Source organism: Lichenostomus cassidix, chromosome 5, assembly GCF_008360975.1.
Source record: "Lichenostomus cassidix isolate B80296 chromosome 5, HeHo_3.0, whole genome shotgun sequence".
Lineage (NCBI taxonomy): Eukaryota > Metazoa > Chordata > Aves > Passeriformes > Meliphagidae > Lichenostomus > Lichenostomus cassidix.
Window position 1 is genome coordinate 15,562,927 of NC_139486.1, and position 16,094 is coordinate 15,579,020.

The 16,094-nt window shown below is 45.1% G+C and overlaps 1 protein-coding gene and 1 long non-coding RNA gene across 3 annotated transcripts in view; one reads left to right on the forward strand and one right to left on the reverse strand.

Moving 5' to 3' along the window:
- RIN3 (Ras and Rab interactor 3) overlaps nt 1-16,094 on the reverse strand; it is a 65,167-nt gene that overhangs the window by 41,886 nt on the left and 7,187 nt on the right. Inside the window, exons 1-3 of one of the 2 annotated variants that reach the window (XM_085061521.1) lie at nt 5,746-5,882; nt 5,353-5,539; nt 1,583-1,697 (exon numbers count right to left, since the gene is read on the reverse strand). In XM_085061521.1, coding sequence (XP_084917647.1) covers nt 1,583-1,697; nt 5,353-5,400 — 163 coding nt within the window. In that variant the 5' untranslated portion in view covers nt 5,401-5,539; nt 5,746-5,882. Of the gene's footprint in view, nt 1-1,582; nt 1,698-5,352; nt 5,540-5,745; nt 5,883-16,094 lie in introns of those variants that run through there. The other variant, XM_085061520.1, reaches the window with a different exon arrangement.
- Nucleotides 9,178-13,600, forward strand: LOC146436029 (uncharacterized). Its single transcript, XR_014852486.1, has 4 exons — nt 9,178-9,467; nt 10,068-10,163; nt 10,783-10,871; nt 12,236-13,600. It is a non-coding gene; the product is annotated as an uncharacterized LOC146436029 (long non-coding RNA).

The following is a 16,094-nucleotide window of genomic DNA, read 5'->3' on the forward strand; positions in this document are numbered from 1 at the left end:
ACTGATTTAATTCTCATTTCTACCAAAAAGCTTGTCTCCCAATACAACTTTTGCATTAAGTTAGTGATAAATTTAAAAAAGCAAGCAAGTCTGAAAAGTATGGCAGAAAAGTCTCTTGAGGTAGGCTAGCTCAGTGACATTTTTGTACTACATTTTATTTTGCCTGTCCTCAAACAAATCAGATTTTATGGCACAGGACATGAGTCAAGAAGTAACATTTCTATAAATGACATTTTTTTATGATGGCAGGATTTGATTTTTTAACTTTTATCCAAAGGGCTTGATTCATGAAAAAGCAATTCCCCACCATGCAAAATCTAAGTCCTAGGTCAAGTTCAAATAGCTAAATAAGGAAAAGGTTTCCCTACCCTGCAGCTAACCCTTGCCCTTGTACTCTTAATTGAACACCTGAAGTTGTGGCAAAAGGTTTGCTATTCCTGCTCTCACACAGGAGCACTGAGCACTGAACATCTCTGAGCTGGCTGCTCCCAGGAGCAGGCAGATGAGAGGGAAAGCTTCCTGGGGGATGCAGGAGCCAGACAGGCAGCTGTGCCCTGTGCAGGAGCAATGCTGTGGCAGCCTGTGGTCTGGGCTTGAGATTAGAACTTCTGAAGAGGTTCAGTTGTCCCTCTGGCTTTAAAGTCTGTTTACAATGCAGAGGTACACAAAGAAGCACAGGAGAAGGAAAAACTTAATTTGAGCAACTGTCAAAATTAATTTGAACAGGGGGAAAGAACTGTTGCAACATTGATCTGCAGAAACACAATTGTTTTAGCAGAGAATAAAACAGTTTCTCTGGGGAGCTGCCTTTGGGACAGAGCTCAGTGACAGAGGAGTTAGATGTGTTCAGATAAATAAATAGTGTGAAGTTATTTGTATGAACTCTTTTGAGTGCGTGTTTCTATGACTGTCCTAAAATCCAGGTGTTTACAAACATTCATTTGAAAGTGGAAATCATATGCCTTACACATCCATTTACACTGAAGGCTGCATTAGAGCTGGCTGACTGTGCCCTGGGTTAATTTTCACTTGCTCATGGCAGACTCAGCTATCCAACTGGGAGCAGCACCTTTACCACCAGCTGTGAGACCCACCTGCTTCCCTGCTTGGCTTTGAAAACAAACAGCTTGGGAGTAACTTGTTCAGTGTGACTGTACGATGTGCATGGAAAGGCAATGTAGCAAATGTCAGATGACTGCTGACCCCCAAATTCAGTGGCTTAAAGAGAGACAGAGTCAGTGAGTTAACAAGGCTCAGTCTGCCAATGCTTTCCACTTTCCTCAGGACTTCCACCTGGTGAAAGGCAGCTCCCCTCACTCGATCAAAGGGCTGGCCTCCTCATCTGGAGGTGCTTTATTTCCCTGTTGTGAGTCTGTAAACGATAACAGAAGGTGCAGAACCACAGGGGAGCTGAGGTAAAGCAGCTGCAGGAAATATTAACTGAACTACATCATAAAAGCAAGATCTGCTGCTGGCCACAAGAGGAGCCTGCTCAGTGCAGGTGAGATTACATAAATATTGGTGATCACAAGAAGACTCAGTACAATAACCAGAGCAAGACCAAAAAATGTAAAGACCTTACTTGATTTTTCTTCTTTAATGTTGTACTCCAGCACACCAGGAGCCTCGTTCTGCACCGGCAGGCGGACTGCAAGGACCATGTTTTTCACATTACCCTCTTTCCTAACTAAGAATATCTGAAAAAGGAGAAAAGAATCAAGAGCTCAGATACATTATGTGAGCTCCTAAACTATATTTTAGGTAATTGGCAATGTAGATTGTATCAGTACAATCCACCTTTAAACAGCTGTATTTTAGCTTCGTTCCACTTAGTTCCACAAAAATAATGACTAAAAGGACATTTCATCTGGGTGAAGCTCAGACCTGTGAAGGAACTCGCAAAGTTTCTATGCGTCACTGCTGTCCCACTTACGCCTAAAGCAAATTATTTCACTAACTGAAGAGTATAAAACTGCACTCACGATTTGTTAAGTGATGCTCCTTACATCAGCACCCTAAACCACAGAGGAGTGACCCTAGAATGTCCCAGTCCAGATCTAAAGCAAGGCAGTCACTTGTGCATTGAGTCATTAAGGATTTGAGTGTCCATGAGTGGAACATGGGGCCAAAGGCTCTGGTGGCCACAATGTCCCTGGCAGAGCTTTTTCACGGGGCCAGAAAATCATTCAGGCTGGCAGGTACACTAGGAGGACTCTTCTCCAGTCCCCTGGGTGAAGCCATGAGGCCAGACCAAGTTTCTCAGGGCTTTGTCTGTACAAGTCTGGAGAATCTCCAAAGCTGGAGATTGCACAGCCTCTCCTGGCAACTTGTCCCACCATTTGTTGTCCTCACAGGGAGACAATGCTTCCCCGTACCCACTCTGAACCCCTCTGGTTTCAGTGTACACTGTCCTCTTGTCCTCTTGTCCTCCCACCCTGCAGGGCTGAGCACAGCCTGCCTTCATCTTCTCCATGATCTCCCTGCAGGTACCAGGGGTTGCTGTGTGCTCCCCCTGAAGCTGTTCTCTGGCTGAACAAACCCTGGTCCCACAGCCTCTCCTCAGTGAGTCTGTGCCCAAATCCTGGTCCCACAGCCTCTCCTCAGTGGGTCTGTGCCCAAATCCTGGTCCCACAGCCTCTCCTCAGTGGGTCTGTGCCCAAATCCTGGTCCCACAGCCTCTCCTCAGTGGGTCTGTGCCCAGCTTGCTGCTCACCATCCCTACAGGTTGTTTCCCACAGAGCTGCTCAGCCAGGCAGTGCCAGTCTGGATTGCTGCCAGGGGTCTGCCTTCCCTGGGGCAAAGCTCTGCTTTTGCCCTTGTTGAATTTGGGAACCAGCCCCGTCCCCAAAAGCTTGTCTAAGATCTGTCAAGGGATTGTTCAAGCGTGTTCAGTGGTCCTGAAATCACAGAATCAATCAGGTTTGAAAAGACCTCTGAAATCATCAAGTCCAACCAACACCTGAACACCACCATGTAAACTGCACGGTGGCACTGAGTGCCACATCCAGTCCCTCCTTAAGCAGCTCCAGGGATGGTGACTCCACCACAGAGCTGATGTACTTGAAAGGAAATCTGGAGATCATCTAGTCCAACCCTCTTGCTCAAAGATGGATAAACTACAGCAAAAAAGATTGGTCTGGCTCAATCCCATCAGGTATTCAAAAACATTGATAAGTGGCCCCTGAGTATTTAATTGGACCCAGTGGAACTATTGGAGCCATTGTGCCCCACCAATGACACCAGTGGAATTTATTTTTAAAAAAAACTCCCCCCAAAAAAAAACCCCAAAAAACCAACAGAAACAAAGAAGAAATAAGACAAAAGAAAATGGAAAATAAAAAATATATAAAAGAAAAGAGGGGGAAAGAAGATAAAAGAAATAAGATAATGGAAAAATGCCTCATTTTTTGTATTGTGTGAGATCCTAAGTGTGTGTCTAATTAAAGCTCATTGTCAGGGTTAATTTTAGCTTGTATCTTGAAGGTGCAGATACAAAGTAATCTTCACCTTCATCTGTTCTTTGATAATAAGCTTAGGCAGAAGAGAGTCAAGGTATTTTTAAAAAACTGAATTAAAAAATCTAGCTAATTTTTTTGCCTGGGTATTAATATTAGAAAGAGATGTTTGAGTTGATAAAATAATTGGTCAACTGTAATGTATGGAAATCTATCAAAAAAACATTGATTTCTTGGACAGAGGAATTTTTTTAAAAGCTTGTCTAGAAGCCAGGACTTTTCCCTGCATGAGTCCCAGTCATAAGGACATCTCCAGTCACTTTGAAGCACTCATGCTGAACACAGCTTTGGGGCAGTTTCACAACCTCACACAGTGCTGTCATCTTGGCCTCTGAGTTCAGAAGGAATGGAGCCCCAGGGGCTCAGGTCCACCAGCAGGGCAGAGAAAATGCAAATAAACACACAGGTGTATGCTAACTTAACCAGGCTGATTTCTAGTGCAGAGCAGCCCCCACCTCCTGTCACAGAAAGTGCCTGCAGGTAGGAGGCTGGGTGTATCTGCAGGGAAAGGCTCCCCTTGCCCAGGTCCTACCCACATGGCAGTGCTGTCCCTCTAACCAGGACTGGCAGACAGCACCATCTTACACTGCTTCATCTGAAATTTAATCTAAGCAACGAGGGAAACGAAACCTGGAAATGAATCACTTCTTTTTTCCTGATCGGCACGCCTGGTTGCCATGGATCCAAAGGCTAAAATTGGACTGTGGCTGTTCAGAGAAATAGGAGCTGGGTTTTCTGAGCTGGGTTTAACCCTAGAGCCTGAGTCAGGACAGGTGTTGAAACCAGACTCTTCTCTTTTCACCACAGGTGGGAATGGTGCTGCCTCAGTTTCAGGTGGGCTCAGAGAGGGCAGGAGATTCTGTCCTTGCTGGGAACACCCCTGTGCATCACCTCTTCTCCTGCCTGCTTCCCACTGCAGCTGAAGCCTGTGCCAAGGACAGGGTGAGAAGGAGGAACAGAGACAAGAGGTTTCCCCAAAGCCACCCAGAGGTGGGGAACTCCCTTCCTGCAGGAAATGGATAATGGCTGAGGAGGCTTGGGGCCATACATGGCTACATCACACACAGTCACGCACATCTCCACTTACAGACAGAGCAGAAAAACAAATAGAATTATTTGCTCAGTCTGTTTGAGAAGTCTGATTTGGGCTGTGGTGCACTGCACAGCCCAGGCTGCCCAGGTGAATCCCACTGGAGAGTGTCACTTGGCTGTGCCAGCATTTAGTCCTGGGATACACTGACTCAGCCAAGGGATGGGGCCAAACACCTTCAGAGCGGGTGTGCCCTGACATCAGCTCAGCGTGTTTGCACCTGCCCTTCCCAAAGGATCTAGCCAGGACATCTACAGCCTGCTATGCCTCACCTCTCAGACCACGGGAAAGGGGAGCAGCTCTCTTAGCCACAGAGCTGTTTTCCTTAAGCAAGCTCTGAGCTTTACACAAGTGTATAATTTTCTAATGCTCAGTTTATGCAAACCAGATACCAATTTTTGCAATAAAAATGACTCCCAGTAGCTCCCTGAATTTAAGGGCCTTTTCTTCACAGGTTTTTTTTCATTGCTCCACATTAGGATAATCCCCACACTTTTGCGTATGGTAGTGAATGGGGAGCCATCTCCATGAATCTACATGGTAAGCAAATAAAACCAGAGATAAAATTCCCTGTTTTCCCAAAACCATATATCTGTCTCGTGCTGTTGAGAGAAGTAAAACATCAAATGGTAATGGAAACAGAGAGCAGTCTGCTAAATATTTTTGCTTCCACATGAAAAAAAGCACTGCTCTCCTAACCAAGGACAGGAAATGTGGTTGTCTGCACTGAAACCGCTTTGGACTTACCCCTGCTGTTTCTTTGCCAAGGATCGCCCCAGCCATTTCCTGGCTCATGTTCAGCTGAAGCCAGACAGGACACGTCTTGATGAGTTTGTCAAGGATGCTGATCCCTGGAAGCTGGAGGCAATTTCGCAGAGGAGTGGCCTGATGGAGATGTGTCTCTTTTCCCTCTTCACTGGTATCTCCAGCAGGGCTGAAACACAGCAAGGGAGGCCCTGGTGAGCAGAACTGCACACGGAAAACGTGGGGGTGGTAAGGACTGTAAGTGCAAACACAGAGGCAGACACAGGGGCACTGAGACGTCAGGAATGCTCCTTGAGGGGCATCAAACCAAGGCACATTGCCATGCCAGCAGGCTGGCAGGGTGCTCTATGCTGAGCTCTGCTGGTTTGGGCTCACCCATGGATGCTGCTGAAGCTCAGGTGCCCACAGACACAGGGCAGGGATGCACAGGGGCTGCCAGCAGTGCACAGGGTTGAGCATGGCTGTCCCCTGGATGCCACCCTCCAGCTCAAGGGTCTGAGAGATGTTCCATGGCTTCAAAGGCAGCAGACCCTGCAGTCTAATGGCAGACTGGTGTTAAATACTGGCTTCTAGCTACAGTGCTGATTTGACAAGGAATTTCTGCATGTGCTTAGCACTGCAGTGGAAATACTTGCGCTGAAAGTTCTGGTCACAAGAGCTCAACTGGCTAAGGCTGTGGACTCATGGGGATATGGGCTTGTCATTCATTTGATTAATTGATTTTACATATAAAGAAAATGTAAGAGAACATACACAAAAAATGTTTTGCTGCACTGAGTTTTTGCTTAGATATCAGAACTGAGGAGGACTCTCACTTCTGATTTGGTCTTACTTCAATTATTTTTCCTTTTCCTTTTATTGTTAAAGATACAGATCTTAAGGTACTACATTTCAAATATGGTCAGTCTTAAACTACTAAAAGAGAGTAATTTCAAAGGCCTGACCTAACACAGCAAGTCTGTCCCAAAAGTCAGTTTATGTAAAAATAGCCTTTCAAACCCCAAAAGCAACACAGTATTTTTAGTAGGTTTTTTTTTCTTTTGCAACCCTTCACAGACAGCTTTCTTAGAAAATACAGGTGCTTTTGAAATTCCTGTTGTAGATTATGGGTATTAGCTCACAGAATCTTGATTTTAATCAATCTTTTTTTAAGATCATAGTCAAGACAGTAGGAATGACAGAATTGTGATTTAAAAACAAAAGCAAATTGAAATAAGTGAAACTCTCTCTTTACTTGTGATAAAAGCCCAGCTTGTCACAAAGGTGAGAGAATTTCTTTCAGATTTAACAGCATGGGATTTTAATCAGTATCATCTGAACACATAGAATAAAACAATGGAAGACAGCTTTTGGAAGTTAACCTTATTCATCTCTCGGGTTTTTTTTGCAGGAGAAACAACAAAAAAAAGCCTAGTAACCACGTGAAAGGAAAGCATGTGTTGGTGGCAATATTCATACTCAGTAGTGGGAAAGAGGTAATGAGTTGAAGGGAAAGAAAGTTGAGTTATAATGAAATATTCCATAACAGCAAAAGTTACTCCTTGAATTAGTCACACAGACATGAACCTGATCTTATCAATGAAGTATGAAATCAAAAGGAGGCCAATGCTGATAATGTCCTGCTGTGGCACCAGAAGGTGACATGTATGACCATAACTCCAGTGATGCTGAGCTTTGTTAGCCCTGAATCAGGTGGGGCCAGCAAAGGAATCCCATTGCCTGGAGGGAAACAAGGGTTATCACAAAGTCAGGAAAGTAGTACAAACCTGGTGAGCATCAGGCACACAGTGACCCTGGCACAGGGTTCCCCTGGGGGATGAAGGCACCCATCCCTCTGCTCCCTCCCACAGACTCCATCTGCACAGAGCCCTGCTCACAGCAGCAGTGGGGGTTTGGCAGCAAGATCAGACTGGTGAAGAGAAATAACAGAACTGACCTTCCAACACATGTGGCTGCACGTAGGGTCTAAATTTTGGAGAATGGATAGAAAATAATTCCAAACTCAGACACACAATATGAAAAAGGAAGAGCCTGAAAGTGTTTGTCCTAATGGAAAATCTCATTATTTGAGTGTGTGGAGTCTTTCAGTGCAGCAAACGTAGAGCAGTGGATAAGGTTTTATTCAGCAGAACAGGAGTCCAATATTTTGGGGACCCTCAGGGCTAAGGTATGCTCCTTTCAAAAGCCAGCCCAGCCTGGAAGGGACTGAGCAGGCTGTTCAGAGGGAGGAAAGCACAGCTGACTGAAAGGGGAGACTCTGGCAAAAGGAAAGGCAGGAAGAGTCATTAATGGGATCATATGGAATCAGGGGAAGGTTTGGTGAGACACTTCCTGTCAGTGAGTTATAAGAGATGATGGATAAGTTCCCAAGAGACAAGGAAGAGGATTGCATTGCCCAAATCACTTAAAATGCCATGTTTGGAGCAGTAGCACACATTTTATTGAATCAAATCTCTGCTGGCTAAGGAATGGGAGTGGATGACCTCCCAGCCCTTTTTCAGCTGTAATGCTGTGACCCATGACACACCAGTTGACGCAGTTGTGGCACTGATGCTTGACTTCTGTCCCAGGCACAGCTGTCACAAAGATTTGGATGGGGCTGTGGGAGTGCTTAATCCAGCAATTTAATCTGACTCTGCTGTAGCTCTGTGGCTGCAGAGAGGAGGGAGCCCAGGCAGCTCCTGGGTTCTTGTTGTGCTGCCAGTTGAAGGGATTTCCAGGGCCACCACGGTGAGCAGCAGCCTTTCCTGCTTTGCTCACTCAGAATTCATGCATCAGATGATTTCTAAACTCACAGTTTTCAGAAATAACATAAAACTCTGTCCTTGTCCCACAGTCCTGCAAACCCCTTTGGCTGATAGAGGCAGGTGCTCATTTTGCTAGGTGTGATGCAAAGCTGAAAAGCTGGCCCTAGAGCTGCCTGCTTTTCTTTTGTTTTATTGAGTTCTTACAGCAAAGTACCTTTAAATCTTGCAGTGGCTCTGCTAAATTGGATTCACTTGGGAAGCAGGGAGCCATGTGCTGCATACTGACTGGCAGCACTGGCTAATTAATTGCACAGTGATTACATTCACACACCTGCCCCGGGCTGGCAGAAGGTATCAGGTTGCTTCTTGGAGGCAATAATAATGACAGTGGTGGTTTGATTTATTGCCCAGTGACTGTACTGAAGTAATGACACCACCATGACTCGTTGCTTTAGAAACCAGGAGCCACACTTGGCAGAATATTCCCAGAAGTCAGCAGAACAGCAAGGGGATATAATCCACTGAATTCTGCACAGGTGAAGGCCTGAGTATACCTTTGCAAGGGATTTCAGAAATACTGCCACAAACCTGCTGATGCTGAGGGCTTTCTGGCTGGACTATATGTGACTGGTCACTCTGAATTTCCCTGAGGCAGCTGAGACACACAGCAATTGTGTGAAACAGCAGCAGGGACTGCCAGATTAATTCTTCACTCCTGCACATTTGCTCTGAGAAAACATAAAGTGTTTTTAAAACTAAATCTTAAATGAGAAATCAAATGCCCTGTAGTGCTCTAAGTAATGACTGAGTGCCTTAGTATTGTTTAAATAGACCAGAAGTAAGAATTAGGAGCTAGTCTTTTATTATTATGTTTTATTGCTCTTACTTCTCCCTCTAAAAATGAGGAGACAGGAAGAGAGAGCAAGAGTTTGCTGTGCTGTCCTCAAAGAAAGAGATACAATGGTATAAGTATGTTAACAGCAGAGCGGGATGCCACAGGTCTTAAAATGTGTGCCAGCTGGTTTGATACTAAGGGAGGAAGACAGACACTCAGTCACAAACTCCATGTGCCAGGTGACAGAGCAACATTTTGCACCAAAGCTACCTGGTACCTGAAGGGATATAATCTGGGACAAGGCAGCTTGTGACTGAAGCTGACATGTGGAAACTCTTCAAGCACAGCAAAAGAGGTTACAAGGAGCACCTGAAGCCAAAGGACGAAAGGAAGGAGGAGGAAAAGATTGAAGCTCCTGAAGCCAAAGCAGCAGTCCTGATGGAAGCAGATAGACAGTGCTGTTAATTCCTGTGGTTTAAAGAGGCAGTTGGGAGCATGGAGCTTCATGGAGATGGGTGAGATAATGGTGCTGAGATTAAAAGACTGACAGAAGACTCACAAGTCTGTTTTATATCCTGTATCACAAGCAGCCCAGTTGGACTCAATTGCATGGCTTGGAGCCACTGGCAGTAGAGGCAGATCTCCGTATTCCTTTATTCATAGTCACCTTATTTCCTTATAGGAATAATCCTAAACATGAGCAGCAGCAGCTAAAGTACAAGGTTTCACCCATTGCATGAAACAGAGCTGCCTATGCTTTCTTTGGTTTGGTATAACTTCTGATTAGACAGATGTTGAGGAACACACTTAATGTAGGTAACTTGGTGTCCAAGTTGCACAGACTCATTAACAATCTTTGCTCAGGCACATGTGAATTCATGTGCTGTTATTTTCAGTCCACTGTGAAGTTATGCAGTGCCACAGGTAGAGCACATCAAGCTTCATTTTGGGAGGGCCATCTTAGAAAGGGCCATTTTTAGATGTCATCTACTTACTCTCATAAATCAGCCCATTTTTGATCACTTCAGATCAAATTAATCTGACTCAAAAGAGAAGGAATTATCTGGACCTGGCTTTGGTCAGCTTGCTAGGTTCTTATTTCTTTCTTCCAACAGGTGGTGGAAGTGAGACCCTGAACCTAACAGAGCTGCAGGAAGAGCTCCAACATCTTTGAAATTCTGGAGTTGTTTCATCATAAAACAGATTATTAAGTAAGATGGGACAGCAGCAAAGTGATATACTGAAAAACCCACAACACAAAATCTAACTTTCCGCAACAGACATGAACCCTGACTTGCAGAAACTTCAGGCTTTATTAAGGGCTTTTTCATAACAGATCCAAGGGATCTGACAAAAGTCAAACCAACAAACAGAAATAAAATAGCCAACAATGAAAAATGCAAAAATTGAGAAGTTCTTGAAATCTTCAGGGATCACATCCAACTAATTGTTACCCTCTAGCCAGAAATAAACAAGTTTCTTCTTGTCTGATAGGCAAAAAGAGAGGGAAAATATCTAGGGTGTTAAGCAAGCCACAGGAGCTTCCTCCATTGTAAGGTTCTCGCATGTGCAGAAAATTTGGATCACGGAAGCGACGTGAGCAGTTTGGTGTGTCCCAGCAGGCAGGCTTGCCATTTCAGCTGTCCTTCCTACCTTGCAGAATGCTTGTGTTACTGGTCCACCCTGGTGACAAGTTTATAGCTCAGGAAGTTGTGCTTCTCAGCCTGTGGTCTGCAGAGAGCCTGTGGCTGGCAGAGCACTTCCTCCTCCTCATGGTCCCTTTGTTCCTCCTCTGCTCAAATGTCCACCCTTTGACTCTTTGGTCAACAGCTGATGCTCTGCACCTCCAGGAGTTTTGGCTCAGCCTGGGAAGGACCAAGTGTAACAGCCAAGGCAGCAGCTGTTCCAGCTGCAAAGAGGTAAGACAAACCAAAGGTCTCCTAAATACCCTGACACCTCATAGCTCAGCAAAACTTTCTGTTTCCCACCTACTCCACGTTCTGTTACAGGCACTGTCAATATCAGCAGTGAATTTTGCACTCTGCAATTGAAGTCCCACTTCTGTGAGTTTTTCTGTACCTGCCAGGGATTCCCAAATGCCCACTTCTGTGAAGGTTAGCAGGGGTTTGCATGCAGCTGGACCCTGCTTGCACATGTTCATGTAAGTTTGCCGAAGTGGACCAAGTCATTGCTCTGCCAGGGAGCTCCATTAATGGCACAGAGGAATCAGGTGTGGGACAACTAACCTACCCCTAAACCACTCACCAATTCACCAAGCCCTCACTGCCCTGGTGAAAACCAACAGAGGAAGTTACAAAAATGAGCAAGTTCTACTACACTTCTAGGACAAAAAGTGTCATGGCCACTTGAGAAAGTGGAAGAACTCTAAATCATGTGTCAATTTATTAAGTAACAAGTAGCCACAGAGTTTTCTGCTCACATATGACACCACATTGGTATCTCATACAGTACGTGGTGCAGCTTGAAGGTCTGATAGATCAGCAGCACACTGGAGGAGCTGTGTGGACTTGCAGTGTTGCCCACAGAGCACAGCAAGGATAGCTGGGCTAGCCTGAAGGAGCTGAGCCTCAGGAGCAGGCTCTGTGCAAACACGTGGAGCTTGCTGGCAGAACGACTGAGCTTGTGCTGAGCCCTGGCTGCTGCCACAACCAGGTCTTTTGCCATTCCCATGTATTTTCCTCATTGCTTCCATCATGCAGGCAAAGGATGTGACTGCAGCTTACCTTCCTTTGAACTGAGCAGTCTTGCCCCCATTCAAAGGTGAGTCAGGTCAGCTCTGCAGAAGCCTTGCTGGCTGAGAGCTACTGATGTTGTGAGGGACATGTAAGTCCTGTCCCTCACCAGAGCACAAACCTGGTGTTCAGGACCAGTGGTGGTTCTCTAAGGGTAGGAGAAGCAGTGCCAAGTCACTCAGGAGCAGAGGAGTAGGGGTAACATGTCTTGGCTGGTATTCACAAGCTGTACTGCTGCCTTTATGTAACTTTGCATATATAGATATCTTGCACTCAACAATTTGTCTCCCAAATATCAACTGTCTTTCTCTTTTTACTCCGTCAAAACATACTTTGGCAAGTCAAAACTGCTTTGCAGGTTTTATTAGCTGTACTCTCTTCCTAACAGCACAGTTAGTAATAAGTCATTCTCCCCCATATTCATAATCAGAGATTTTCAAGGCATTTGTCCTTTGCCTATTTCAAACACAAATTATTCTCTTAGGAGTTTCAGTGTATCAGTAAAACTAAAGATATTTCTTTGTGTGCAGGCAATGAAGGATCATTCATACTCCTGCAAGGCCTTTTCAGTGCAAAGAGAAGAGAGCTGCTGAAACATCAGCCAAGGCAGGATCAGAGTGGCTAGAGAATGGACATTTGCCTTAACAAAAAGCTGCAAAGATGTTTGCTGGATAATTCAATATCTCTGGAAAAGCTTGTGCAGCGCAGAAACCAGAAGCAAATGTTGCAAAGAAGAGAAACAACTTCCTAAGCTTTAAGACCATAAGGAAACCCCAGCCCACCCTCACCCTGCCATGTCAGTGCACAAGAGAGCCCCAGACAAGCCATGACCTTTAGAGAAGGGCTTGTTCTCTGCATTCCAGAAACACCTAAGTGCTGGAAGCCCAGAGCACCCCTGCTTTTATTGCAGGGTCAGGGTGATGGACAGAGGTTTTGCCCCTTTCCAGCTCATCTGGACAGGAAGGAAGACAGGAATGGAAACCCAGGGAATGCTTTTCTATATTGTAATCATTTAACAAAGAGGGGAAAAGGAAACGGAAAATGAAGGGGAGGGACAAATTTCCACTTCAAACTTCATTAAGAATGGACTGCAGTTTAACTTTCATAAAGCCATTCTGTTTCAAACCCTATCTATTAAAATATTTTTTAAATCCGCATGATGTATTAGAGCCAAAAACCTGGGCAAAATATTAAGAGAAACATCTGACTAGCTATAAAAAGCTGTGGCCTTGCTCACCCTGTGAGTGGATTGAGTGTAGACATGAGACACAAGATATGAGGGGCTAACCACACAAACTTGCATAACACTGAGCAGTTTTCCTCTGTACTAAGAAATATCTGCAAATGCTTATCTCAGTCATGATTTGCAACTAGAAATGGTTGTTTTTCCAAGGCAAATAAATCCACTGGACTTTCATTCTGCAGTATCTGAAGGAGCAAAGCACAGGACTTCTGAGATCTCTCATAAGGCACTGCACCAAGTGGCTTATTTACTCACAAATATTCATATTTTTGGTAAGGTTTCCTTCCAGTGTCACCGTGAATGGATTTCAATATGTGGTGTTCTTAGTGAAAAAAATAAATATGTAAATATGTGAACATACTCTTTTTCTGCCCTCCTTAAGCGTTACTACAGCAATTTCATATTTCTCTTTAACTTTGATTAGGCATTAGAGAAATGTGTTTATTTTAGCTGTATTACCTGATAGGATCCCTGCCTGCATTCACAGTGGGGCAAAGTTAGAGATCTGCCTTCCTGAGGGAAGGAAAGGGAGAAGAAAAGGGTTTGTTTGGGTATTTCAGGGATATGGAAAGGTGGTGAAAGGATATGGTCCCTCACTACCTTCTAGTGGTGAACAGCTCTAGAACACCTAGAAACTATTAGAAACTCAGAGTGGGAGAGGTGTTCTAGTTTGCTAAGGTGAGCAGCCTGTCCTGGGGGTGGCCATGCTGTGCTGGTGGGACAGCCTGCAACCAAAGGGCTTGCTGGTGGAGCAGTGTCAGAAATTGCTAACATGTCCCTGCAGTGACTGGCAGCTCAGCATGTGACTACAGAACCTGCCAAGCAGCAAGGCAAACCTGTCAGCTCCCCAGACCCACCAAGCCACTGCTGGGGCCTCAAGCTTGTTCATTTCACTGTGTTTATGGTCACTTGGTGGCCAGGGCTACAATGGAAGTCAGTCATGAGGCACAGGCTGTGGGTTCATAGTAGTTTAAGACAATCCACAACAGGGCTGTCTTGGTCACGTTCTGCCCAAAACATCCATCAGTGCTGCAGCCACCTCCAGGCTGCTACTGCTTGTCTGACACTGGGGCACTCCAACTCAGGGGCCACAGGGGGGAGGAAGGTTACTGCTGGACACAGCTCTCTGGCCCAGCTCCCTGCTCAGCTTGGTGAGGCATCAACAAATATATGACTTGGATTCAGCCCCCTGGCACCAATCACCCTGAATTACTCCCTGGAGCTGCTGCCTCTCCAGTAAGACCAGAGATTGGCATGGGTGCACAGGTTCCTGAATGGGACACAACAATTAAACACCTAGAGTCAGGCAGGGTAAATCCAGGCTAGATCTAGACTGCTAGCTCTAATGGCAAAGGGAGACAGCAGAACACCAGGCCAAGGAACTAACCCCATAATTTATCCCTCTCTCAAGCTGCTCTTCAACTGTGCCCCTCCTGCAATCTCTACTGGTTTCCCAGCACTGTCTCTGCTGGGAGGGTAACAGTAATTTTCTCTTTTGGTTGGAAAGGTTATCAATGACATCCATCCTAAAACTACTTTCTAATCCTAAGAAAGGATTAGAATGGGAGTTCAGTACAGAATTACACAAAAATATTCTGTGTTACAAATTTGTCCTCTGGACAGAAAGGAAAGTTGCCCAAAGCCAAGCTCTTTCCTGTGTGTTGATTCAGCAGGAGAAGCTCTGAGCTTTGCCTGGTTTCTTGTTTTGTGGGGGGTATCAGGAGTGACAAATTCCTTGAAGAGAACTCAAGGGGGCAAAAAAGGAAAAAGAGAAAGATTCTTGGCAGGCAAGATGAAAGGTTGGGCCAGGTCCCAGGCTGTCATTTAGCCAAATATGCACGACAAACTTTTTTTTGCCTAGAAGTCTGCTAGCAATTTGCAGAACAGTGATGCAGGTAGCCAGCAGTGCTGTCAGTCTCCAGACTCTGCTATTTGTTGGTCTCTCTCTGTTTCCTTGGTGAATTTTTTCAAGCAGCAGAAAATTTAATCCAGTTCACAAGGGGCTACAGCTGCTTTCTGTTCTGCCCAACAGCTGCTTTTACAAGAGAGAGACTTCAAAAGACTGGCTTTCTCCAGAGGGCCATGGGAGGGATGTACATGAGCTGTGTGGATTCCCTATATTTGGCAAGGTTTTCCCAGCATCCAGAAGGTTGTCTGTATCCAGTTGCTTTCAACAAAGCACTTGAAATTCCCCAACAATTGATTAGCCTTGCAAAAGCAAAGAGAAAGTACTAATTAACACTGTCAGGAGATAATTTCAAGCAGTAAGACAGGTCTTCCAACCCTACCAGGAGCAGTGTTGATACACAGACCCCAAGGAGTCATCTAGAGCAAATCCCAGCAGCCCTACCCCTTATAGGATCATTATCAGAGCCAGGATTCCAGGCTTGCCTCAGAGAACAACTCTTAGGGTGGGGTTTCGTGTTCCTCCTCATCCAGGGCGATGGAGGGTCCTGCAGAAACAGCACCACTTCCTCACCCTCCCAACACACCACTCCTGCTTCAGCTCCAGAGCCTGTGTAAACTCTGAGGAAGCTGGTTCAGCTCCATAATCCTGCAGGGAACTCCTCCATCAAAAGGAAAAGCTTTCTGAGGAAGGGATTCTGCTCCTAGCATCACCCCAAACTTAAAGGATGTTCTGGGGAAGACCAGGGTTTCACTGCTTAACAAGGATCCAGGGGACAAGGCTAAGAAGAAAGTGACTATAATCAAATCAGCTCCATTAATTCATGCCTCAGTTTCCCTTCCTATAGTGACAGTACCTGCCTTCAGCTGGTTGGTGGGATGTTTAATATCCACGAAAAGCCTAGAGATCATTTCATACAAAAAAGACTTTAATATAAAAGTATAACCAAAGTGGTTTTGGTTATTGTAATCACAAAATGTGATTACAATAACCAAAAACACGTTGTCCCTTTTAAAGGTACCCATAATGCAGAAAGCAGGAATTCTTTACTCAGACATAAATACATTCCCTGTTTAGCAAAAAGCTTATAGAAAGTCTGGGAAAGGCACACACATAGGCATGTATATATTCATCTATTTGAAAAGGGCTGCATTCCATAGCACTCCCTGGCTCGCGTGCATCCAGCAGAATATCTATTTAGGAAAATGTGACTAGCACAACCAGCTATGCAATGCTCACA